Raw genomic sequence first — 27866 nt, forward strand, 5'->3', positions numbered from 1 at the left:
CAGGAAGAAAACCTGGATTGCCCAATGTTTAATTCTTTTTTTACTATATCATGATGTAATCTGCCAAAATTACTTTAATAATCCTTTTCTTAAAAGCTCTCTGCCTCCAGGAGTATGCTAAAGTTTATATGAAAATAATACTTATTTTATAAGTGATTATTATTTTTAATGCCCCCCAATAAGAGAATCTTCAAAATATTTCAAAGGAGTCTACTTGTCTTGAAAAATCTCTTTCCCAAACCCTGCTATTCCATCCATTTCTATACTTACTTCAATTCATTCCTTGACCAAATCCTCCAAAAGGAAAATAACTCCAGAACAGAGAGCAACATGGCATTAACAATAAGAAACCGTGATGTCCAGTAGTGCACGTCCAGCCAATCCCAGGCAAATTCAGCAATCAATTGATAAGGAAGGAAAGAATATTTAACAAGGAATTCTCTCCACTGCTTCCAAGTGGGCTCTTTAAAGTCCTTTGGAAAAAGAAAAAAATATGTGGTTTTTACAGTTGCTATTTGATTGGATCCACTAGTTTACTTTCTTTTAATACCTTACTCAAAGAAGGCAAAGGTATGATGAGATTGAGAGACAGACAGACAGACAAATCATCATTTACACTCACACCAACTCAGGTAATTTGTGAGTGAGGGGACTGGGTGAAGAATCTAGCAGCAAGGGAGAAGAGAAAGAGAAACATCCCTCCCTGTGAAACATATCTATGCTAGTGGCCAGATAATGTGACTCCCATCAATGAGGGCCTCAGGCCAGGTACAAATGAAGCAATGTGATTGATCAACCTTTAAAGTATAGGATTGCTAGCCCTTAAACAAATAAAATCTACTGGGGAAAAGGGAAATTCATTCCTGACTTTTTTATTATCATTCTTATTCGTGTTTTTAAGGGATTAAAAAAGGTATGAGAACAAAAGGGGAGGGGGAAGGAAGAGCAAACAAACCATTAAAAAATGACCAGCCTCTATACAAAAGAGACATAAAAATTAAGTCATAGTCAGACTTTTGGGATTGTTTAGTCTTTACTGAAGGCTTACATAATATCTGTTTTAAGGAGATTATAATTTTATTAAACAAAAATAGATTCAAGAAAGTTTAGGTAAAATTTATTTTAAAATGGACTCATAGTGACTCATTCAACAAAGTTAGGGATACCCAAGATACATGCCTAATGTTCTAAGTTTAAATCTTAGACAACAACCAAACCAACCCATAAAATTTCCCTTTAGGTATGATTATCAGAAACAGACTACTAGAATGAAATTTGACTTACCATAGTAATTTAGCATTGTGCCTATACATTACTTTGACAACTTTTTCTAAGTGTCTACTCTGAACAAAGCATCACACTGGGCACTGCTTTTAGCATATTTTTTATGATATATATCTTGTTATATGATACGAGCTATGTTACCATTTAGCATTCAGGCAGTGATATTATCTCAGATTATTAAAATTAGATAATTAGCTGAAGGTCACATTTGCTAACTTCTTTACTTTCCAGAGTAATCATTTTGCATGAAAAGGCAATGATGATTCAATAATCTAAATTTTGTTGGCATGAATATTCCCTCTACTGATTTCCAACCTTTTTGTACCTTTGAAAGTTTTGCTGTGGCCCCAAAATTTATTATTCATTAGCCAACCTACCACAAGGTTCAGACATATCTCATATCTAAGTTTTAGTTTCCTTATCTATAAAATCAAAGAGAATATTATTGACCAATAGAGGATCTCACAGCATAGTGACCGGAGGGCCCAGCTTTGGCATAAATAAAATCTGGATTAGAGTCCTGTATCTGACACCTACTACTGTGTATCTATGGGGCAGTCACTAACTTCTCAGTGCTCCAGACCAAATCCTAAGACCACCAAGTAATAGATGAACTCCTGACTGGCATTGGTGGAAGGAATTTATTAGGAAGGAAACAAAAACATTTATTAATGGTCTAGAATGTACCAGGTACTGTACAACTATTATCTCATACCCTAGGAGATAGTTGCTATTATAATTCCTATTTTAGAGTGAAGGAAACTGAGATGAAGTGACTTGCCTAGGGTCACACAGTTAGTCGGTGTCTGAGCTCTATCCACAGTGCCATTCACTGCCCTTTTTAGTTTCCCACTTGAATGAAGTCACAGATCCAAATTTTAAAAAAATGTTTAATATCCACAATTCAATGTTGTTATGGTGAAAAGGTTTTATATACTTTAAAAGTGGGGCATTATTTTTTTTTAGATTTTTTTTCAAGGCAATGGGGTTAAGCAGCTTGCCCAAGGCCACATGGCTAGGTAATTATTAAGTGTCTGAACACGCATTTGAACTCAGGTACTCCTGACTTCAAGGCCGGTGCTCTAACCACCGCGCCACTTAACCACTCCCCACTGTGCCACCTAGTCGCCCCTAAAAGTGGGGTATTATTATTATTAAATCAAGGAAATCTTATCCTATACCAGGTTCAAATATCTCATATATATGAGATATTGAACCAAATGTTTTGATAAGAACCTGATATACACCTATATCTATCCATCTGGATATAGATATATATAGATATAGATATATATCCAGATAGATGCATATTTTGGTTGAACACCAAGATATTAAAAAAAAAACTTACAAGAAATTTTGTGATGATATCCTCTTTCTCTTGCACAGGGCATATTGTATGGATGAAAGGTAAGAAGGTTTCTGCATAATCAAATAAGTACAGATATAACATACTGAGTCTTGGGGAGCTCTTCAGGGCATACAACAAGAATAATGATTTGCCTGGGTTGACAGCCTGAAATATATTAGAAGGTGAACAATCCAATATTAAAAATGGGGAAATCATCCTTTTAAACTCATTTTAAATCATTTTGTAAAATAAAATTTGCATTTTTTCCAGTCTTAAATAAATGAAGTATTACAATGAGAAGACTAGCATATATCTTTAACATACAGTATGTAACTTACATTATATAAAGTCCCATTTTCTAAAATAATCTTTAAATGTCAGATTAGAGAAACATGAGCCCTACATTAAAGTTTCTTCTAAATCTGAAGAGCAAACATTCTACAGTACTGCAAATTCCAGTTATAGAGTCTGACAGTGCCAGGGTTGCTTCCATTATGAGTCTTCAGAAAAGAGCACTCAGGCCAACTCTAAGATTCATATTAATGGAATTCTTGGCCTGAAAAGATAAAAGTTCTTAACTATTTTCCTTAAGAAAAGAACTACTACTGAATTAGAAAGGAACTCAAACATCTAGCATAAAAACATAAAAGTACTTGTTTGAAGGAAAAAAGTGCTTAGTTGATTAACAATGGAAAACTTAAGGAACACTATTATATGATATAATGAAAATACCACAGGAAGAAGCAAGAGGACACTGTAACAATGAAAACTTAAGAAAAATCATGAAAGCTCTTTTTGCTTTCATTTCCTCAAACATAAGTTAAGAGTTTCCATGAATCTCTAAATAACTTCTATGTCTTTCTAGGTCCCAAATTTGGTAATCTTGTTATGGTTACATTTCCTTTCCTTATATAATCAACCCTCAATTTCTATAGAGGGAAAAACAGGAACTGAACCTTGATTTTATCGATACAGTAACGAACTCCCAGATGAGAAATTTCTTACTGAGTTGGAGACTGGCTCACTAATCACTAGGCTACATTGTTTCTCATGCTGATAAAAATGGAAATCACTAGTACACAATCAATTTGGCTCTGAAATATAGCATTTCCTTTTGCAACAATTATTATTTTTTACTTATCATGATATTCTAGGTTACTATTAAAATTAGTGTCAACATCTTAAAGATCCAGTTGCTGTCTAGGAGCGAGGAGTTATGAACTGGGAAACATTTTGTTTAAAATCCTGAAAGCTAACCAGCTGACTGAATGTTTCACTCAAAATTTATGGGGTTTTCACATCATATTACAGTTATACTACATAGAATTTTAGAGCTTAAAGGGCTCATTTGTTCCAATTCATCTAATTTTATACCTGAGGAAACTGAGACCCAAAGATCAAGAAATGACTTATCCAGGGTCATACATCTGATAGTGCTAGAATTGGGATTGACTACAGGAGGGAGATCTGGGTTCTAATTCAGTATCTGAATCAGCTGCTATAAAAGTTTACCTTGTATTCCCAAAGATTCTGTGGGGGCTTTACTCCTAAAGTTTTGACACGCTCCAGTTCCATTATGATGGCTTTTCTGTGGCTACTATTCTCTATGTTATATGGAGCCTTTGAAAAGTCTTCATCTGTCAATGTTAAAAGCAATCTATATGGTAGGGGAGCAAAAAAAGAAAAAAAATCTGTTCTTTGAGATCATGTGTTGAAATTACCCCTTCCATGACAAAATTTCTTCTTGGAAATTGCCCCAAACTTGTAAAAGAGCTAAAACATTTAATATACTTGGAATTCAACATATATACTGTTCTATACAGGCTACCACAACAATTGCTTAATACTCTGAAAAGTGAAAGAGTTATACAATCTGAGGAGAAACCAGAGAATAATTGCTTAATACTCTGGGGTAAACCATTCTGAACAAGAGGCTAAGCCAGCTATTCAAAACAAACAAACAAAAATACTGCTTTAAAACCCAGAAAGTGATTGAACTTCCAAATTCCAGCAACAAAATTTAATGGGAAATAAAAGCATACAAATAAAGTTTATACAAAAACAGTACTGGTGTAAAGAAACTAATGAGACCAATCATTTTCATGTGAATCAATATCATATGTGCAATGACGATACTATTGTGATTAGTTGTTCCCCACCTTTTGGGTTCCCAATCAGGTCCCTATACCTGAAACCAAGTGAACTGAACCAGGTAGCTGGCTTTGACTCTCAGCCAGCCACACTATCCCTTGCTATAGGTGGGTGAGTCCCCTTCTGTTTGATTCCCGAGTCTCCTGTCTCTTGCCTGCTCTGCTCAGCTCTGGCCATCCACAAGTTAGAGGCCGATTCGGTCTGGTTGTTAATATACAAAGGTCTCCCAGGATGTGACAAGCAGGACAGCCAGAGTCACTTGATGGGCCTCTTTTCTTAGTAGAGCATAATGTTTGGCTTATGTTCCACATGTCTGTTAAATGAGTTTTTCAAATTTAATAAACTTACTCAATTCCAATAACTTAAAAAATAAATATTAACAAGATACCTGATCTTTTAAACAGTATACAGATGAGTATTAATGAGAAACTAGCTATACCTACAATTTTTCATCTAATTAGATGATTTCAATTCATCTGAAATAGCTGTATACATAAAAACTAAAAACAAATCACTGGGTCAACCTCACAATCCATTCAAAACAAAATTATCTTTGAAATTAGCCAAGGCTAGTTTATAGAAAAGAACAATCCATGTAATGACACCCAAAGACTAGAGTTGTATCCCAAAAGACTGCTGGTTCCCCCTACTATGTTCCTACAGAGAGTGTAATTCTGATGGGCTGGCCACATTGTTTGAATGCCAGCTGTATACTTGCTAAAAAGTCTATTTCATGGAGAACTCACACAGGGCAAGTGCTCATGGAGGGATCAGATGGAACACTATACGAACACTCTGAATATCTCCCTTAAGAACTTGGAATTGATTGTTCAACATGAGAAACATGCTCTCATTAGAGATGGTGCTGTGCTCTATGAACAAGGCAGAGTTGAGGGAGCTCAAAGGAAATGTGAATTGCATAAGTTTAGAGTACCCACCCCAAGTGTTCCTATGGACTTTTAAAGCCTGATCTGTGGTATAATATTCCTGGATGGTACTGCTCTATCTGCCATGGTCAGACACTATAACTTGTCTCTAACACAGTGACAGTCTGTTCTGGTCTTCTTTGATAACAAAGGACAAGAACCAATCAATTATTTACCTATTTCTATATAGCTATATACCTTTCTCTAAACACTTCCTGAATCTTTAACATGGGGTACAGAATTCTGTTTTATTACCCGTGGTTTTAAAATAACCCTTCCTCATATAATGGCCTAATCCCTTTAGCATTTCAAGAGATATTTTCTAGTTGTGGATTTTATAGTGAACAATTCCATGCTTAACTCTATCCTAAGCCTGTGTGACTTCATCTCAACCTAATTGTTTTAGTCTATAAACAAAAGGTTTTTCAGTCTTTCTCATTATTATAGGTGACCTTCTTTGGACTTTCTCTAGCTGAGAGTTTTTGTTTGTTTGTTTACTGTTGGTTTTTGGGGGGGATGGGGGAGGGAGAAGAACCACCTTGTAGCATTAAAGTCTCGTTTTATTTTATAAAGATTTTATGATAGGCCACAGAGGCAAAATGCAATGTAACAGCAGTGTAGATTCAGAAACTGTGGGTATAGCTATATTTACAGGAATTTTAACTGTGAAAAAGCTGAAAAATTTAAAGATGACTTTCAAAACTTAATGTTGGGGTGAGGTAGAGGCTGAGGTCTATCTCCATTTTGGATTATCTTTTCAATACTTTTGTTTTTAAGTTTTTGCAAGGCAATGGGGTTAAGTGGCTTGCCCAAGGCCACACAGCTAGGTAATTATTAAGTGTCTGAGGTCACATTTGAACTCAGGTACTCCTGACTCCCCAGGGCTGGTGTTCTATCCACTGCGCCACCTAGCTGCCCCCCAATAATTTTCTGATGATGCACAAAATGACATATAGGTTTTACTAATTCTTCAATACTTGAAGGATTCATGATTTCTTTTTTTTATGATTATACATTAACAATCACATTACACATATTTCCACATTAGTATACTATTAAAGAAGAATCAGAACAAATGGGAAGAACCATGAGAAAGGAAAAAAACAAATTAAGATAAGTGAAAATAGTATGTTATATTCTGCACTCAGACTCCATAGGTCTTTCTCCTGATGTGGATAGCATTTTCCACCACAAGTCTTTTAGAATTGCTTGATCACTGTATTGCTGAAAAGAGGTAAGTCAATCATAGTTGATCATCATACAGTGTTACTGTTACTATGTACAATATTCTCCTGGTGCTGTTCACTTCACTCAGCATTGGTTCATTTAAGTCTTTCCAAGTTTTCCTGAAAACTATGAGCTCATCATTTCTTATAGACCAATAATGCTCCATTACATTCATATGCTATAACTTGTTCAGCCATTCCCCAATTGATGGGCATCCCTTCAATTTCCAATTCTTTGCCAAAACAAAAAGCTGCTAAGGATATTTTTGTACATATGAATCTTTTTTCCTTTTTTTAATGATCTCTTTGTGATTCAGACCTAGTAGTGGTATTGCTGGATCAAAGGTGAAGACTCAGGAGTAAATAACTATAATAATCTACTATTTGATAAACCCAAAGACTCCAGCTTCTGGGATAAGAACTCATTATTTGATAAAAACTGCTGGGAAAAGAGGAAAATAACATGGCAGATACTTGGCATAGACCAACATCTTACAACCTATACCAAAATAAGGTTGAAATGGATATATGATTTAGACATAAAGGGTGATACCATAAGCCAATTAGAAGAGTAAGGAACTGTTTATCTGTCAGATCTATGGAGAGAAAAATTAATGACCAAACAAGAAGAAGAAAACATTATGAGATGCAAAATGGGTAATTTTGGTTACATTGAAGAGAAATTTTTTTGCACAGACAAAACCAATGCAACTGAGATAAGAAGAAAGGCAGAAAATCTAGGAAACAATTTTTACAGTCAGTAGTTTCTGATAAAGGTCTCATTTCTAAAATATAAAGAGCTGAGTCAAATTTATAAGGAAACAAGTCATTTACCAACTGATAAATTGTCAAAGTATATGAAGTTTTCAGATGAAGAAATCAAAGCTACCTCTAGTCATATGAAAAAATGCTTTCAATCACTATTAATAAGAGAAATGCAAAATAAAACAACTCTAACCTCACATCTATCAGATTGATTACTATGACAAAATGGGAAATGATCAATGTTGGAGGGATTGTGGGCAATCTGGAATACTAATGCACCATTTGTGGAATTGTGAATTGATAACAACCATTCTGGAGCATAATATGGAATTATGCCCAAAGGATCATACAAGGATTCATGATTTATCTGGTGTATATACTCCATTTTCTAATGTAGATTACAACCTGACACACATTAGTGTTTATGAGTTTCTGTGCCTGAAAAAAGCTGGGGCAGATTTCTTCTCAATCTAGCTGGGTTCTGAATAACAGACATGTAAGTGGCTGTCAGGGCTATATTCAAAGCCTTTTCAACTTGGTTAGACTTGCCAAAGCTTGCTCTCCTTTGGCAAAGTCCTTGGGGGAACTCAGGGTCACTTTCATGCTATGAGATTTCAGAATGACTTAAGAGGAGGATAAAGATTTTATTTATAGTTAATTTAATTATACTCATTTTTTCCATCCGAAAGTGCTTTAAAAATGTCAATGTATTACCTACCTGCCATTAACTCTTTCAGATAAAAATCTTTCTCTATAAAGTGAGGCCCAAGGGCCTAGCTGCTCTAGCCAGAAGATGACTTCTTCAGCTGTCCATTTTGTAACAGATTTGTGAACAAGAAGGTCTTGCTCTGATTCTCTACTGCTCCAGTGATATACAAGTAGGACCACCTAGAAAAGGGTATGATAGCAAGTTTAAAGTATAAATAATTATAATTACCTAATTGCTAAAAATCAAAGTTTCAGAGGGAAAAAAAAGATTTCCTAGGAGATGGATTTAATACAGTATCTGGCATATATGGAGTTCTTAAAATATGTTTACTGATTTATTGATTAATGATGAAAACCTTTAATATGAAAGCTAGTCATCTATACCATTACAAGTCACCTTAAAAAATATTTACCTGTTTGCTCTTTATAATATTTGCCCATTATTCCACCTAGCAACTGAACAGTAACAAAACAACAAAACATATGTGCTGGTCCTGGTAAAAACTGTGTTTTCAAAAACTTGAAACAAGCACCAAAATAACCAGGACCAACTGAAGACTTCTTTTCCTCTCCTAAAGTAGTGGTAATGCCATATGACTAGACAATGACATGGCTTCATGAAGAGGCAGCAATGTGGAGTGGATAAATAAGAAAAAAGCTATATTTAAGGACTGTTTTTATACAAGACTATATGCTCCTTGGAAAGTTACAACCTCTCAGTGGCCCAGGCAGCTCTCCAAAACTGTAGAATGCTGAGCAGCTGACAATCTTCTGTGGCAGAGGGAGTTTTCTCACTGGCAGTTTTTTACACCAATGAAGTCACAGATCCCAACCAAAAAACGAAAACAAAAAAATTTTAATCTGATGTCCTTCAATTCAAATAGAATATGGAATATTTAGGTTTTTATAATATGTAAGATATACAGAAATACTGTTAAGCTTTAGTATAAACCAAAATTCCATGTCTGGGGAATTTATATGAAATGAGCAATTTTAAATCAATGTAGATTAGAACCTCCCCTGAACTTTACAGTCTTGGAGAGATGCCTGGGACATTGACTTGAACAGGATCACACAGTCAATGTGTAAAAATAGGACTTAAACCCAGGTCTTCTACCTGTCTACTTCTTCATGAAGTCATTTAATGATTTAATGATCTAGTCATATTTAAAGAGAAAAAGGCTTAAATTATCAGATGAAGTGGAGAAGAAATTAGACAAAAAACTTACTGCAACACCAGTTAAAGCTGTCAGTACTCCAGAAAAAAATCCCCCTCCTCTTTGAGGATTTGCTCGCCCTGCATTTGGAGCTATAGAAATCTGATCATTCCCGTATTTATGAAAGGCTGCAAGACTATGGACTATATCACTGTTTTGCTGAATGTCTTCTAGTCTCAACTTGATGGCATCAGGAAATAACTTTTCAATGGCATCTCTAAAGAGAAAACAAAATCAAAAAAATTGTTGAACAAAATATATCATAAGAATAATAAAATAAAGCTTGAACTCTTAAGTGATTTAAAACCTGGTAATATATATAGCTTGTGATATATTAGACTCAGTTGATTTAATTTTTTCTAACTAAAGAACCTTATAAAAAAAAGCAAACACCTAAGGATAAAAATGAGAACTTTCAAACAATATCCAACTTCATTTTCACTACCTTACGCATAACTATTTGCTGAATTACTTTGTTGATTTGACTGAATTCAGTAATAAAGAAATGAGCAAAGTCCAGGTTTTCAACCTCACTTTGACCAAGATTTAATAACATTACAATATAAAAGAAACTGAAAGTACTTGCTGATTATCTGAATTGCCCCATCTGGCTTTATAACACATACTGCATAACACATGAAAGACTTTCTATTTACTGAGGGTTTATTCAAACATTGCAGAAATGATCATACCAATAACAATTATTTAAAAGAATTAAAATGCTAAACCATTTGCCCTGAAGGAAATATCTAGGTTATTCTACATGATCTAGAAGTCATTCTAGAAGTCATTATAACAAGACAAATAGTTTCAAGTAAATAATCTGATAACCAGAATTATCCTTTATACTTATTTTTGCCCTGTTTTACTTATGTTTTAAAGCTCCAAAAACTATTAAAACAGATTAAAAAAGCCACCCCCCCAGCAGTTAGAACTTCTCTGAATTTGCTTTGTTTCAAACATACAAGGTAACCATATCTCCTATTAAGAAGATTATCATTATAAAGCTGCCTATCTATCTATATTCTGGATGCTGAATAAAAATTACCTGAGCAGAATATTTACTTTAGGAAAACCTTCCCATTTCTCTCGGCACTCTGGACATTCTGTTTTCTTTGAGGACACCCACCAGAGAGCCAGGCAATGTCGACAGAAACTGTGCCCACAGTTCAGGGTGGTGGGATTCACCAGGATGTCATAACAGCAGTGACAAGAAAATTCACTAACAGAAATTTGAGGATTAACATCAGTGCTCGTCATGTTGGGTGCAATTAGCTGTCCGTCTTCCATCTTTTTCCTAGATCATTCTGAATTCCGAAGATACCAATTTCAGACTCTTAAGAGCTGCAAGGTATAATTAAATCTGAGAGAAAAAAGGCATAGTAGAAAATGGGACAACTGACTGGGCAAAACTAAAAGTTAACCAAAGTCAATCTACCATCATACAACTGTCACTGTCTTATAATTATATCATTAAATTTTAAATCAATCAGGATAGATGAGATTTATAACATTCCTTGCCATTTCTTGCCTTTTTTTTTTCCTGAACAGGTTTCATTAGTTGAGGAAACGTCAGAGTAGATTACTGGTTGCTTTGTAACTGGAGTCTTAGGGAGGTGACAGCACCAAAAGTTTAAGTAATGTGCTAAGGTCATAAATGTCAGAGGAGGGGAATACAACCCTGACCTTCTGGCCTCTACTTCTCCACAGTGGCCTCTCCCTTAACACTTTCTAGTATTAAATCTTATTCCCTGAAGATTTTACATTCCAGTAGTAAGTGAAATGGAAATAAACTAATTATAACCAACATGTTAATGGATGCTAACTATAAATGGGCAAGTACCATATACTACCTTTACCCCACCCAGGTAAGTACATTTCTAAATGCTTTCCAAAGATAGTGTCTTAATAAAAGAATAACAAAAGGTGAAAAATTCAGGTACCAGGACATACCATTGAGGAATAAGGAAATAAGCATTTTCTTAAGGTTCTCTTAGGAGCCAGGCACTGTGCTATAAACATTTTACAAATCTCTAGTCATCATTTTGCTGTTATTATTGTTTAGACATTTTTGAGTCGTGTTTGACTCTGTGACTCCAATTGGAGTTTTCTTGGCAAAGATACTGGAGCAGTTTGTCCTTTACTTTTTTTTTTTTTAGGTTTTTGCAAGGCAAATGGGGTTAAGTGGCTTGCCCAAGGCCACACAGCTAGGTAATTATTAAGTGTCTGAGACTGAATTTGAACCCAGGTACTCCTGACTCCAGGGCCGGTGCTTTATCCACTACACCACCTAGCTGCCCCCTGTCCTTTACTTTTTTAAAATTTTATTTTACTTAAGACAATGTGGTTAAGTGACTTGCCCAAAGTCACACAGCTAGGCAAATTATTAAGTGTTTGAAGCTGGATTTGAACTCAGGTCCTTCTGACTCCAGGGCCAGTGCTCTATCCACTTCGACACTTAGCTGCCCCTTGCCCTTTCCTTCTACAGCTTATTTTATAGATGAGAAAACTGAGGCAAACAGGATCATACAGTTAGCAAGTCTGAGCTGAATTTGAACCCAGGTCTTTCTGATTTCAGGTACATTGATATAGCCGCTGCCCCACTCAGTTGCTTCTAATTAAGTTCCTTGGTAGTAGGGACTATTTCATATTTTTATAAGTTGCATCTTCAGTGTTTATCACAGTGTCTGGTTAAGAAATACATGTTGATTGGTATGTTTAAGTTCAAGTAAGAATATCATGGAGTCCTTTAATAGTTCATAGACTGTCTCCTATGACTTGAGTAGGGGCTGGTTAGCAAAGCTGTTTATTGCTCTCCTTTAGAATCAGTATGAAATGAAGTCTTTCTTCCATTCCTCACCTTGAGAAGCAAAAACCTCACTTTATCACCAGTCAGTTGATAAAAAGGCATTTTAAATGGGAAACAACTAGATAATTGGGCATCCAATTTTCCACAAAGTACTTTGGGTCAGAATTTGTCTCCCAAGGGCCACTACAAAATTTTCATATTAGTAAATAAGCACACTGGTTAACTGTTTGGCTAATCACTTTTGAAGACTGGAGATCTCATTGTATCACATTCTAGATTATAGAACATTAAATGGGAGAGTCAAAATGTCAAGAGCATATTAATTACAAGGGAAGACTTTTATGAAAGAAGTGAATAGGAGGTTAAGGATAGTGAGACAAAAATAGAGAAGGAATAAAGGACAGAAATGGTGGGTCTCCTTTCATATATAGGAAAATAACTCACAGTGCTTTTTGGCTTAACTCTTACCAAACAAGAAATTATCATAAGGCTCTTGAGGGTGGAGTCACTGGGAACTACTAGGTATCCAGTCCAGGGACACCAAAACCTGCCCAGATCCCACCAATATTTCCTCTTCTAGAGGTCTGGAGCCCCTTCTAGGCTCCTGGTTGTGAGAAAGGCATAGTCATTAACATTGCTTTGATGAACAGGGTATCTCTAATTACAAACCTGGTAAGAGAAGACTGCGAGGCTTTCCTATCTGCACTGCCATCAAATCTAAAGGACCCCTGACGTCATCTACCCTGCTCTTACACCCTAGGTACCACCAGGTCTTTGCAATCATTCTGTAAATGAACTCTCCTCTATGTGCTGTTTCATCCAAGTAGAATTTGAACTCATTAAGAACTGAAATTATTTCACTTTCTATTTGTATTCCCAGGAGTACTTGGCACATAGTGCGCACTGTGATGGGTAAAATCTAAAATAATTAAGAAAATAAAGGTTTGAGCATATTCATTTATTAAGCAAGGCACACCAAAATTATAACAAATCAGGACCAGGTCTCCTTAGCTAGGCACTGAACTTCAAATACAAGAGAAGACAGATTTTTAATACATTAAAAGAAAACAATTAACAGGATATAAACACGATACAAGTTTAATTAATATGACTTCTAACTGAAAGAAAAATTAAGGGTTTTCCAAATAGGGAGGGTGAAAGTGAACAGGTGTAATTCTCTGAAATCAGAAAAGAAGTTGTCCTCCTCCCCCAAGTCTTTATATTCAATCACAGGAACAAAGAAATAGTAACTGACTGACTAGTATAGGACCAATTTCCAGATTAAGACACATGGGTTATTTGAGATACATAACTGTGAGAAATGTCCTTTAGATCTGATTGGTTTTCTGGTCAAAATAATCTGGGTCCTAAAACACAGAGAGAGGTGATCTAGCTTGCCAGTCATGCAGGGATGGGTTCAGACAATGAAATAAAGTTTTTTTTCATAATTATCAAAATTGAATAGTTTCTCCCAAGATATAAACTAGAATAGAACAATAATTGGACAGAAAAGGAACTGAGCTAGATCCAGAATTAAATCAGAAGATAGTTTGTTGTTCACTCAATTTGCACCAGTCCCACAGAACTTAAAAAAAGTTTTCTATTTCATGAACTGAAAAACAAACAAAAAAAATAGCTCTGAGATTAAGAGGATTTGAGTTTAAATTCCACCTCTGATGCTCATTATCTTATGACAATCAAATTTCTTAACCTCCCTGAGCTTTAGTTTCAATCATCTGTAAAATGAAGAAATTAAGTTAGATGGCCTCTAAAGTGTCTTCCTATGATCTTGTGAAAACAGTACAATAATGTAAATAAAAAAAACAGTCAAAAGGAGGTTCACTGGATGGGAAGGATGGATAGAATAAATAGAAATGACTACTGTAAAAACAAAAGACACCAATAGCTTAAAAAAATCTGTCAGTCACCCAAAGGAAAATGGAGGAAAAACTGGTAGCCAATATTCAGCATATTACTAATGATGACTTGTATGCAAAATATGACATGAAGGATTGTATCAAGGAAATGTATGCTTGTTTCATGAGAGAGGGCTAGTCAATCATGTTTAAGAATTAGAACTATGGATGAGTGTCTATTGGCAGTACAGTCCTTTGGCTGCAGTATTTTCTCACAATAGCTTCCCCAGAGTTTTTTCCCAAACTAGTTCCACCTGTTGGTGTGACAACCATGCCTACAGTACCATGAATATGGTCTTCCTCAGGGCTGACCAGTTGGTTTTGTTCCTGCCAGGGGCTTCTCAGCAGCAGGCATTCCGACTTCCCACAAGATAATGGCTGGTTCTCCAGATATGGATCTTCTCATGGTTTCTGCACTCAGGAAGATGTGTAAAACTCATGCACCATAACAAAGTTCTTCCTGGCTTTCAAATCTCACATTAATATTCCCTTATCCTGACTGAAGTCGGGCTGCAGCACAATCTCCTTTGCTGCTGGTTTCATTATTAGCTCCACCGAGGAGAAACTGATAATATTCCAGCCCTCTTTCAAAATCAGCTGATGTATGCCCAGCACTTTGGAGTAGTCTGGGAAAGGACCAGTGTATTCTACTAGTAACAATGGCCTGGGGGAGGGTGGGAAGCTCTTAGAACAACTCATCAGCACCATGCTTCTAAACAGAAATTGAAGACCGACAGATGCTGAGAGTGGACTCTGTGGCAGTGGCAACTCCCTATGAATATAAATATGGCCTTAGATCCAGCAGCAGAAGATCCTCCCAAAGAGACTGGCATTCCTTCTGAGCGCAGTGGCCTCACTGGAGTTGCTCAGATGTTCCCAGACTCAAATCAGCATCCAGGTAGCTCAAAGACAATGTTTGCTCCCCCAGGGAGGAAAAAAAAATTCATGATGTGCTCTTCGAAAGTGGTGGCTTTCAATCCTTACTCATCAATGCTGTTGAGGCCTCCTGCATAAGAACCAGGCACTAGATGTTCAGGCAGGATCAAAAGAAGTTGACATCAAGAAAACCCTCCTAGACAAGACTGAAGCTGGAGTAATATATTGTTTCTACACTCACTTGCCAACAGTCAAATTGTTTAATCATCCCAGGTTCCTAATCAAGAAGGGCTGAGGTAATAAACTTAAAAAGTACAATGTGAAATAATATTCATTCCTGAATTTAATTTGTATTTCAATATTAGTCCAAAATGTGCTTTTTTCCCTGCTGAAGCAGAAAAAGGTAGATCAAGAAAATAGCTAAAAAATAACTTTTTTGAATACTAGGTACTCTTAAAAAAGACATAATTCCAGTCAAAGAAATTTGTAAGGAAATAAAGGAAAATTATATAGAAATGAATACAAAATTATACAGAAACCTTAACTATGATAAAATGCCGGTGGAAGTAGTAAAAATGAGACATAATACAGAAGAATAAAAAAATGAGTAACTAAGAAAAACAAGCCCAGAATGCAGCAGAATGTAGCAGACCTAGAAAAGTCAATTCCCAGAATAGTAGTACAGGAAAAAAGTGACCAAACTTGAAGATAATGCCTGGCAATCAAATATCATAATAATTAGCTCTCTAGATGGCAATGGTAAGGAAAAGGACCTGAAGAAATAATTCAAGAAAATTTCCAAAAATTACTAACTCACTTCAATAAGATAAAAGTCACAGTCCTAATAAGAAACTTAAAATTCAAATCTCCAAAGTGCATCAAACTCCAAAAGTACAGAGATTAAAAAACAAACCAAAAATCATTCACCTAGAGCTCAAAATAAATATTGGGGGAAATATAAACAACAATGGTTTAAAACTCAAAAAGAGGGGATGGCTAGGTGGTGCAGTGAATAGAGCACTGGACCTGGAGTCAGGAGTACCTGAGTTCAAATCCCACCTCAGGCACTTAATAATTACCTAATTATGTGGTCTTGGACAAGCCACTTAACCCCATTGCCTTGCAAAAAAAAAAAAAACCTAAAAAAAAATCATGTTGCTAAATATAGTAGTGATTATAAAGTAAAATTTACAAACCTCTATAAGAAAAATTTAATAATATTGTATTGATTTCAATTCAGTTCAATAAATAATAAAGTACACATCACGATTTCAAGTCTTATTGTGAAGTATGTCTCGCTATTTGTGGCAAAGTGATAGACTAGAAATATGGAAATAAACCATATATTTCCAGATATAACCAAGTATTTGTTTTACCCTGCTCTAATTTTTTTTTTTTTGCTACAAGGGAGGGTTGAATGTTAAGAGTCAGTGAGAGAGTAATGTTAAAAAACAACAATGCATCAATAAACTATGAAAGAAAAAAGAGACAATATGTTGTTTTCACTGATCCCCTAATATGGAAGGCTTGCTGAATACTGGATGAATCCTCTAGGAAAGATTTATGAGAAGACATGAACAGGAAACACGCAGAATGGGAAAGCATGGATGAACTTTGGTCTGCAACAATAGGTTAAGTATCCATACTGATTAATTCTTGGTTCTACTAAATGATCACAAAGAGATGGAATACAATTGTTTTATAAGAAATTATGAGTGGCTGGACTTCAGAAAAGCCTGGAAAGACTTGCATGGACTGATGTTCTGTGAAGTGAGCAGAACCAGGAAGACATTTTAAACATGAACAGCAATACTGTTTGATGTTCAACTTAGCTTCTCTCAGCAGTTCAATGGTCAAGGACAATTCTAAAAGACTTGGAATGTGCTATTGTATGAAATTGGAAAACAAATAAAATATTTATATAACTAAAAAAAAAGACTTGGTAATGGAAAATGCAATCCATAGCCAAAGGGAAAAAAACTATGGAGTCTGACTATAGACTATTTTCACTTTTTAGAACTTGTTTTATTTTTTTTCCCCCTTTTCTTATGCTCCCTCCCCCCTTTTAGTTCTGGTTCTTTCACAATATGACTAATATGAAAATAAGTTAAACTTGATTTTACATGTATAACATATCAGATTACTTGCTCTCTTGGGGAGAGGGGAATGAAGGGAGGGTGGTAGAAAAATATGGAACTCAAAAGCTTACGAAAAAATGAATGTTGAAAACTATCATTGCATGGAGTTGGAATAATAAATTCATTTAAAAATTTTTAATGGAATGTTAAAAAATCTGCATGTAATTGAAAAAATAACATTCAAAAAATGAAAACAAACATAAATTTTTGATTATTAAAGATCTTAGCTACTTAGATGGATTTGAGATTTTATCAATTATAGATCGAAAACACTGACCTTTAATCCTAAGGAAGCTCTTATCTACCTCTTCCCAAAAATCCTTCACAACAGCAAGGATGGTCACCCATCCAGTTTGGTAAGTTGCAGTCTATTCATGTTCATCATGCATTTCTCTATTGTTCTTTGTGAGACCTTCCACTTTAATTATTTGGAAATTGTGATATTTCTTGGTTCAAAGGGATACTGTTGGGGTGGCTAGGTGGCGCAGTGGATAGAGTATGGGTCCTGGAGTCAGGAGTACCTGAGTTCAAATCCGGCCTCAGACACTTAATAATTACTTAGCTGTGTGGCCTTGGGCAAGCCACTTAACCCCATTTGCCTTACAAAAATCTAAAAAAAAAAAAAAAAAAGTATACTGTTGTCCAGTCATTTTAGTCATCTCCAATTTGAGATTTTCTTGGCAAAGATACTGGAATGGTTGCCATTTATCCTTCTTCAGCTTATTTTACAGATGAAGACTGATGCACACAGAGTTAAGTGAATTGCCCAGGGTAAACAACTAGTAAAAGTCAGGCTGAATTTGAACTCAGATCTTCCTAACACCAGAACAGTACTTTATTCACTGTGCTACTTCAGTTGCTTCTCTAAGTCATGTAGCTCATTTTTTTTGGTCTGTATGGTACCTTCCTTCTAATTTACCCATAAATGCCTCAGGACAATTTGTATCAGTTGGGTCTCCAACTAAGTTTCCCATAAATTTGTTTTATCATTAGTTTCTCAATATTTTATGAGGCAATACTTCTATTCATGCTCTTTCACCATCCCCCTCTCTAAGAGTTTACAAACAACTGTATATTCTAAACTGCAGTGACACCTCTTTTTTCTATTTGGCAAAGAAAGTGTTCACTTGCTAAGGTGGTTTCTCTTCTGGTCTCATTTTGGCAAACTAATATTAAACTTTTAAGGATATATAGTTACTGTTGGATATCTTTTTAAATTAATTTTCTACTCTTTATTATGTAGTTTCTTCAACTACACACTGTATTTTCTCATTTTTACTTTTTCTACTTTGATATTGACTTTGACCTCTGCTTTGAAAAGATGGCAATCTATACATGGTTATATAATTCAGACTAAGTACTATAATAGAACATGTCATTTCCTACCTGTTAAGACAGAATTGGTTTAACTCTTTTCAGTGTGATTTGGTACCTTCTGATTCTTTTTTTCAAGGTGTTTGTTATATGTATGAAGTCTTGGTATAGCCTTTAGCCTCCTTTATTATACCTGAACGTAATTTTTACTTTCTGTCTCTCAAGCCCATCTTTGTACTTAAGTCACAAAACAAAGAAGTATATAGATTTAATTTGAAGCCTCAATTTGCTTACTATGTCCAACACTCAAGTCTTTGATTCTGTTTTTTAAAAATTCATTGTTGAATTTTTCTTTATCCTCTGCAAAAGATATTGGTGCATAAGATGTAGTTAATTTCATGATGGTCTTGAACTTGCCATGAACACTGTACTATGAAATTATATTTTTTACTGTCTTTGGACATGTGATAAAACCAATATCTCATCAATTCCTATTGTTATATTATGTACTAAATGGATATGAACACAAGGTATACACCCTGTACATACTAATAAAATGATAGGTTGATGTGATAAAGGAAGGATTCATTAAGGAATTTGGATTTGTTAAGATGAGTAGAATTTTGCTATATAAAAGGAGAGAATAAAAGAAGGCAACAAAGAAACAATGAACAGCAACATGGAAATAGAAATAAGCAGGTTAAGTTTAGATGACTATGAAAGATTGGCTTAGATGAAGCAGAGGGTACAGGCTGACAAGTTGTTATAGAACTATAGGATGAACAGACTGAGCAGCCTTGAATGCCAGGCTGTCATCCTATAGATGATTTTTTTTTAAATTAAAAAATATGCTTGCTGATACTTACAGTATTTTTTAATGAGTAAACCACTTTGACTTTTGAAAGTTATTTTAAAACTACCTAAAGAACAAAACGGTGAGGAAAAAAAAGTTTTTATCATTCATAATGGTAAACCACATAAAATTTGGTAAGAGGGGACACCAATTTAACTTTCTCTGAACTAATCAGATTCTTGTTCACTGCTAAAAGGAAATGAGAGGAGCTAGGGTACAAGAAAGGCAATAGTCATGGGAAGGATGAATTGAAATATGGATCTTTCCTGTACTACTTGTTTTAGCCTCAAGGGAAACACACACTTGTCATGAATGAACCTATAATTTGCCTTTATTCTTTGTCTATTTTAAAGGATGAGGACATATAAACTCCATATCAAATCAGTGTTTAAGGAAGAATAATCAAGGTGATATTAATAACATAAAAAAGACTAGGAGATCTTGATCAAGAATAAGGTATTAAATTGGAAAGTAAAAAATGGAAAATTAATTAGGGAGATACTAAAAAATGAAAAATCAGTAGAACTTGGATATCATATAGGAAAAATAATTTTCTTAAAATGAATTCAAGGTTTTCCATCTGGATGCTTAGCAAAACTCAGTGATGTTGACAGAATTAGGAAATTTAGGAAATATAGCCAATTTCAGAAAGAAGATAATGAATTTAATTTCAGATAAAAATGAGTATGAGGTGATAGCACACCTTCCAAATGGAAATATCTAGTAAGTAGCTGGAGACAAAGAACTGAATCTGACCAAAAGATTAAAGGTCATAAGTACACATATGAGTCAATCGAAATTATAAAATAAGACATCAAAAATCTATCACTCATAAATTGTCCAATCATTAACAGTACATACTTACAAAATTTGCCAGATCTGAAAATGAGCTTGTCATAAAGGAAATAGACATTTTTAATATGTTTCTTAAGTATCTTCCTACTCATATTAAGATTAAAAATATTTTTACAGGTTGTATTTTCAAATAATAATAAGAAATCTATGACTCAATTTGGAAATTAAAATATCTATTTTGCAACTGATCAGTAATATATTTTAAACTTTTTTGATTTCAGCAAATTTCTGTGAATTTTGAAAATTTTATACTTACACTTCATAGCAAAGTGGAAAGAGTGCTAGATTTAGGGGGCATAGGGTTTGAATCCTGGCTCTACTGTCTACTTTCTATGTGCCCTTGGTAGTGTTTTTCACTTGTATTGGTCTTAGTGTCTTAATTCATAAAATGAGGGGATTGAACTGGATGAACTAAGTCCTTTCCAAAAATGCAGACTATTGGGGCAGCTAGGTGGTGCAGTAGATAGAGCACCAGGCCTGGAGTCAGGAGTACCTGAGTTCAAAGCCAGCCTCAGACACTTAATAATTACCTAGCTGTGTGGCCTTGGACAAGCCACTTAACCCCATTTGCCTTACAAGAAAAAAAAAACTAAAAAAATGCAGACTGTTAAAACCATTCCTGTCATGCTACAGTTTGACTCATTTCCTTGTTTCATCATTTATTGACCTTTACAAGTCTATTTTATGTGTAATTTGCCTTTGATACTACTCTGTTACAACCTATAGAGGCCCACCACCATTGTCTTTTGTGTAGCCCACACTTTAGTTTTCTTTTAAGAGAGCCCATGATTTGCAGCACTAGAAAATCACCAAAAGAATACCGATATTAAGAAGACAAGATTTGGTTTCATGGAGAAGCTTGGAGTCATTAAAGACACTGCGCTGCAAAGGGCAGCAAAAATGTGCATACCTTTTGATCCAGCAATACCACCACTGGTTCTATACCCTGAAGAGATTATGAGAAAGGGTAAAACATCACTTGAAGAAAAATATTCACAGCAGCCCTGTTTGTGGGAGCAAAAATTGGAAATCAAGTGAATATCCTTCAATTGGGGAATGGCTTTACAAACTGTAGTATATATGTATGTCATGGAACACTATTGTTCTATTAGAAACCAGGGGGGATGGGAATTCAGGGAAGCCTGGAAGGATTTGCATGATCTGATGATGAGTGAGAGCAGCAGAACCAGAAGAACATTGCACATCCCTAACAGCAACATGGGGGTAATGATGAACCTTAATGGACTTGCTCATTCCATCAGTGCAACAATCAGGCACAATTTGGGGGTATCTATGATGGAGAATACCATCTGTATCCAGAGAAGGAACAGTGGAGTTTTAACAAAGACCAAAGACTATTACCTTTAATTTAAAAAAAAAAAGAAACCTGTTATCTTATTGTGTAATTTTGCTATCTCTTATACATTACTTTTCTTCCTTAAGGATATGATTTCTCTGTTATCACATTCAACTTAGATCAATGGAAACAATGTAAAGACTAACAGACTCCCTTCTGTGGTGGGTGGGGGGAGGGAAGCAAGATAGAGGAAAAATTGTAAAACTCAAAATAAATAAAATCTTTCTTTAAAAAAAAACACTGGGCTATTTGCAAATAACCATCTTGTTGCATTTTTTTTCCCTTTAGTTCAATTTTGAGCTGAAGTCATCATCCATCATCAGTGTCAGTCCAACCTAAAGACACTAAAAAAGCACCCTTTAGGCTATCTGCATAACATTATAATGATTTTTATCCACTGAGTTTTTCCTATGTATATAGTTAGGGTAAACTTTTGATTCATTATCTTATCTCACAAGACTCTGTATTTTCTGGTAATTGATAATGCAAATGATATCTGCAAATGAATATTTGAAAAACTTCAATGGAAAATTTTATAATGCCATAAATTTGGAAAGTTAGATAAAATATTCATTTTTTTTTCTTAGGTTTTTGCAAGGCAGTGGGGTTAAGTGGCTTGCCCAAGGCCTCACAGCTAGGTAATTATTAAGTATCTGAGGCCAGATTTGAACTCAGGTACTCCTGACTCCAGGGCCAGTGCTCTATCCACTGAGCCACCTAGCCGCCCCAAAATATTCATTCTTAATGTACTTTTCTGCTTACAACTGTGTTTTCTAAGGTCTTAGCATATTTCAATGCTTTCTAGTTGATAAGCATTATACTTATGCCTTTTAAATTACTACCTTCAGGAATATAAGGCTTTGGTATACCAAAATTAAACTCAGAAACTAAAATACTCTCTATCACAAGATTAAAGATCTTTACAAAGGAGAAGTTCACTATTTGTGAATTTATGGCAATGACAATTGGAATTAAGTGCATCCTTTATATAATTCTGAGCCAACTCCACAGGTAAGAATATCCCCCAAGTTGATTTTTTTACAAGAATCAGGAAACAGTTAAAAGCTATCATCAATATATAACAATAAAACACAATAAAAACTTGACCATCTGATGTCTTTGAGAAATGACATCTTGAGTATTCTTTTTATCTGAATTTTTGGAAAGAAATCTTTCTAAAATGTACTTTGAGGTTCCATACCTCCTTACACTGGAAATGCTAAACCTAACAACTTGACAACTAATGAACAGTGTATCATTCTATTCTGCTGCAGTATAATGATACCTTTCATTACACATTACTTCCCTTCACACACTTTGCCTGTACAGTCACTGACATAGAAGATAGAATGTAACCATATCTGACAGCAAGCAGGCCAGTCCGGTTGGAATACTGGAATATATGTGTGTGGATAAGAGTGATGTACAGTAATTTCAGAAGAGCAAGCTGCCACTAACTTGTTAAGTACTTTTAAAAAACATGTCTTAGATGAACCTAGAAAGAAGGGGGAGTCAGTCATGTAAGGTTTTTGAGTTAGAGAACAAAATGAATAGACCTGCATTTTAAGAATATCAATCTGGCAACTGTTGACAGATGGACAGGAGAGAGAGAGAGAGAGAGAGAGAGAGAGAGAGACAGACAGACAGACAGACAGACTGACTGACTTGGAGCTCTTTAGAAAACTTGCATACTCCAGGTAATAAACTAGGATGCTCAAATGAAGTGGAGAGTAAGGAATCTGGTCTCAAATATTTATTCTCTATGCAGCACTGGGCAAGTTATTTAGCTTCTCTATTCTTCAGCTGGCTCAACTATAAATTAGCAATATTTATAACATCTCCCTCCCACAGTTGTAAGTTGACCAAATAAGATCATATTTGTAAAGTACTTAGAAGACTGGAACAGAATAGACATGCTTGTTCCTTTCTATTTATCCACATTCAAGAGACAATATTGTTTTGTGGCGAGGTTTTATTCTTCAATTAACTGGTTATATGGAGAGTGGAGCTGCTGAAAACAACTCCAAAGTTATGGTTATGTGATTGGAAGGCTGTTAAGGGGGGATAGTTTAGGAAGAAATCTTGAATTTTATTTTGGACATGTTGGTTTTCAGATGTATATGGGAAATTCAGTTAGAGATATCCAGGGGCAGTTGGTGATAAGGGACCAGAGTCCAGACATAAATAATACATAAGAATGCATTATCAGCATAGATAATTGAAACCACTGATTCAATTTAAGATTATCAAGAGAGATGTTCCTTAAAGAGAAGAGAGTTAAGCCAGAATCCCATAAACATCCACACATTGGAAAGCCCCACAAATATTCACACATGGAAGGCAGGACTGTTTTAGTACCCTTTTGTTATTAGGATACTATATTGAAAAGATATGATTATTCAATTTAATAAACACTTGTTAAGCATGTACCATGTGACTTACACTGTGCTAAATTTTGAGAATCCCAAAACAAACAGAAAGTCTCCAACTTCAACAAAATCATACTAGGAAATAGGAAACAAGTACAAAATAAACACAATGAAACCCGAGGTAAGGAGAGAATCAGGAAAGGTCTCTTTCAGAGTCAACACCAGAGCTAAATCTTGAAGTGACCTAAGGTTGGCAAGGTGACTAGAACAAAGGAGTATTCTGGGTTTGAAGGACAATGAAAAAATTAATGGCAGAATTGTAGAAATAAGAGTGCCATCAATTAGGACCGGATAAGTTAAGCTAATTTTCTGGTGAATGACGAAGAAAATTATAAAATTAATCTGAAATCTAAAGAAAAATGGGAAGAGCACTATCAATTGTATAAAATCTCCAGACCTCCAAAGTAACAAAAGAAACAGAAATTAACTTTTGATTGTTCTTCCTTTTGACTAAAAAAACTGCTTAGATGGTTTCTTTAGTTTTCAGTAGTTTTCAATAGTTTCTAAAAGTGAAACTCCTCAGGCTTTGCAAACTATATAGCTAATTTATCACTATCAACAAATCTCATTATTCATATGTTCTCTTCCTTATCCACTTCCCTAATACCCTTCAAAAGTGACCATTAAATAAGTCATTTAATCTCTGTTGCTAGAATATTTTTTTATCTTGACTCAAATTCAACAAAATGATTATGAGCATCCTTAAGTACCTAATTATTGGAGGAAATGTTAAATTTTAAGACAAGTGAAATATTCAGGCCTAAGGTACCTAGTGGAAAAAACAATGGAACCAAAAAAAGTAGATTCTAGCCCCAGCTTTGACACTAGCCATAAAACCAAGGACAAGTCATTTAAGCATCTGCAACTGTCAAGTGAAAATAATATTTCTCAAACCACCTCGGAGGCTTTTTTTCAGCATGGTAGTTTAGGAACTACTAAAATTTATAAGCTGCAATCTATCAGGGTCCCATTCTAGAGAATACAGACCCATCAATCAATCAACAAGCATTAATTAAAAATCTTCAATGTGCCAGGCTCTGTGTTAAACAGTAAGGACATACAAAAAAAAAGGCAAAAGACAGTCCATGTCCTAAAGGAGTTTACATTTTAATGATGGAGAGACAATAGGTAAGGCTATACACAGGATGAAGAGGAAATAAATAATGGAGGAAAGGCACTAAAATAAAGAGTTGGAAAGATGTAAAAGATGGAATCTTATTGGACTTAATGGAAACCAGGAATTCTCACTAAAACTGCTCAAGCAAGCCCACTAGATAAACCACTAGATATTATCTGTGCCAATAATTTCCCTTCAACAAAGAATATTTAACAATTATATTAACAGAAATGGGAATCAAATTAATGCCCAAGGAGGGAGCTTGAAAACAAAATGCCCTAATATTTGTGTTATTAAACAACAAAAAAGGGATTATGACTTAATCATGCATTTAGAACATATCCCAAAGGGTAGTTTTCGCTCCTTACCAAACTACAAAGCAACTGCTACTATAGACAGCAGAGAAAAATACATTTCTTTATGCACTCCACAACTGCTACATGTAGAAAATGACCCCAAGATCAAAATTCAATTCAATTCATTAGGATTGTAGGTGTTTGGTCAAGTGTATTGGTCTAATATAACCATGAGCATTATGATCGTACATGTATAACTTATAATAGATTGCTGTCATAGGGAGAAGTGAGGAAAAGAGGGAAAATTTTATAAAAATAAATGTTGCGGGGCGGCTAGGTGGCGCAGCAGATACAGCACCAGCCCTGGAATCAGGAGTACCTGAGTTCAAATCCAGCCTCAGACACTTAATAATTACCTAGCTGTGTGGCCATGGGCAAGCCACTTAACCCCACTGCCTTGCAAAAACTAAAAAAAACAAAAAACAAAAAAGAATGTTGCAATAAATGCTGGTTGACTGTGAAAAAAATAAAAAGGTGCACTTACAACACAAAATTTTAAAATTCTTTACAAGGCCATATGTATCATTATAGAAAGCATTGTGCAAAATGCTACTTCTAGGGTTCTTGTAATGGAAAATAAACATGGGAAAAGGATAGGTAGAGAAAAAGCAGTGAAATCATAATGCAGCAATGTAAACTGCCCAAAGTTAGCTACAAGTTGGCTCTTAGTTTTTAAAAATGCATAGCAAGTTTATCAAATATACACATTGTTAGGTTGTTTTTTAAATTCTCCAACCTTCAATATATACAAGTTCCTCTCCCAGAAATGTCAGAGGTGGTCATTCTGGATTTTGGCTTTCTGCCTCAACTTTAAGGTGAAAAAGTTTCAATAGTCTTTTGCTTTTTGATGGTATGAGACAAAAAAAAAATCATCTCTTAAGAACAGAGCCTCCAAGCTCTGATTTCATTTATGGAAACACTCTATACTAAACAGTAAGTAAACCATCAAAGTATTTCTGAAAACAGTCTGTGAGATCTCATTATTTTTAAATAGAGATATGTCAAAACTGTAGCATGTATTCTAGACCTTTATCTTTAAATATATTTACTGTAAATACAAAATTGTAATATGTTTTGTACTCTTAATTGTCTGTACTATTCTGTAATATTTTATTATCTTTGTAGAGACCATAAGCTCCTTGCAGGCAAGGATCTTATTTTGTACTTTTTTAATCAAATGGTATTTAGCACATGATGCATATTAGACTTATGACATAGGACACCTTTTGCTGAAGGGGGATGTATCTTTTGCAGTCATTAATAAAAAATGCCTGTAAGAGGTAATGATCAATGTAGGGAGCAAAGAAATAAAAAAAGGTAAAATGCCAGATTTCTCATTTGTAAAATGAAGAGCTTAACTAGATCAGGGGATTCTTAATCTAGGATTTCAGGAATTTTTTTTGAAAGATTTTATTTTCAATATTACATTTTTTCCCCAATCTTGCTTCCCCCAATGCAATTTGTTAGTCTTTACTAGAAGTCGCTTTTAAAAAATATTCTGATAACTGTACTTCAATGTAATTAATTTTTTAAATAATCCTCGAGTTTCGTGATGTGAGAAGGGATCTACTCAAGGGAGCCAGGACAAACGTAACAGTTTAAATCCCCTGGACCATGTGATCTTTCGAGGTCCAGATTTAAGATTCCTTTTAAGTTATAACCACAAGGACAGACTCAACAGCGCATGAAGTGGCATGCCACTATTCCGGGCAAGGCACCGCCGGATTCCTAGAGGAGCCCGATCCCCGCAGGCCGGCCGGCCCGCCCCGGGGGAGAAGTAACGGCGCCCCACACCCAGCCGGGCCCGGACGCGGGGGGCGGCCCGGCGCGGCGGGTCCGGGCTTTAATTGGGCCGCGCTCACCCAGCCCGCCGCGGGCCGTGACGTCACCCCAGGGCCGGCCAATCGCCGCCGCGAGCCGGGGCTCGGACCCAGCTGGGGGGGGGAGGCCCCGAGCCCCCTCCACCCGCCGGCGCCCCCCGCCCGGCTTTCCTTAGCCTTGACTTTCACCCCCGCCCCGGGGCCCTCGCCCGCGGGTGCCCCTGGGCCGGGCCGGCGGCAGAAGCGGGGGCGCCGGAGGCCCCGCATCCCCGAGTGAGGCCCGATTCCGGGGCGCCCGCCCCCCGCCGCCTCTGGGTCCCCGCCGCTTACCGCGCGCTGCTGAGGCCGCTCCGGCGCAGCCCCGAGCATCCCGCCCCGACCCCCCGCCGCGGCGGCCGCGG

At 35.8% G+C, this 27866-nt stretch overlaps 1 protein-coding gene across 2 annotated transcripts in view; it reads right to left on the reverse strand.

Moving 5' to 3' along the window:
- BFAR (bifunctional apoptosis regulator) overlaps nucleotides 1–27866 on the reverse strand; it is a 44268-nt gene extending 16402 nt beyond the window's left edge. The window contains exons 1-8 of one of the 2 annotated variants that reach the window (XM_074196419.1): nucleotides 27796–27860; nucleotides 21297–21390; nucleotides 10674–10988; nucleotides 9638–9842; nucleotides 8419–8588; nucleotides 4145–4289; nucleotides 2633–2797; nucleotides 271–473 (exon numbers count right to left, since the gene is read on the reverse strand). In XM_074196419.1, the coding sequence (XP_074052520.1) occupies nucleotides 271–473; nucleotides 2633–2797; nucleotides 4145–4289; nucleotides 8419–8588; nucleotides 9638–9842; nucleotides 10674–10915 (1130 nt within the window). In that variant the 5' untranslated portion in view covers nucleotides 10916–10988; nucleotides 21297–21390; nucleotides 27796–27860. Of the gene's footprint in view, nucleotides 1–270; nucleotides 474–2632; nucleotides 2798–4144; nucleotides 4290–8418; nucleotides 8589–9637; nucleotides 9843–10673; nucleotides 10989–21296; nucleotides 21391–27795 lie in introns of both variants that reach the window. The other variant, XM_074196420.1, reaches the window with a different exon arrangement.

Source organism: Macrotis lagotis, chromosome 8 (genome assembly GCF_037893015.1).
Source record: "Macrotis lagotis isolate mMagLag1 chromosome 8, bilby.v1.9.chrom.fasta, whole genome shotgun sequence".
NCBI lineage: Eukaryota > Metazoa > Chordata > Mammalia > Peramelemorphia > Peramelidae > Macrotis > Macrotis lagotis.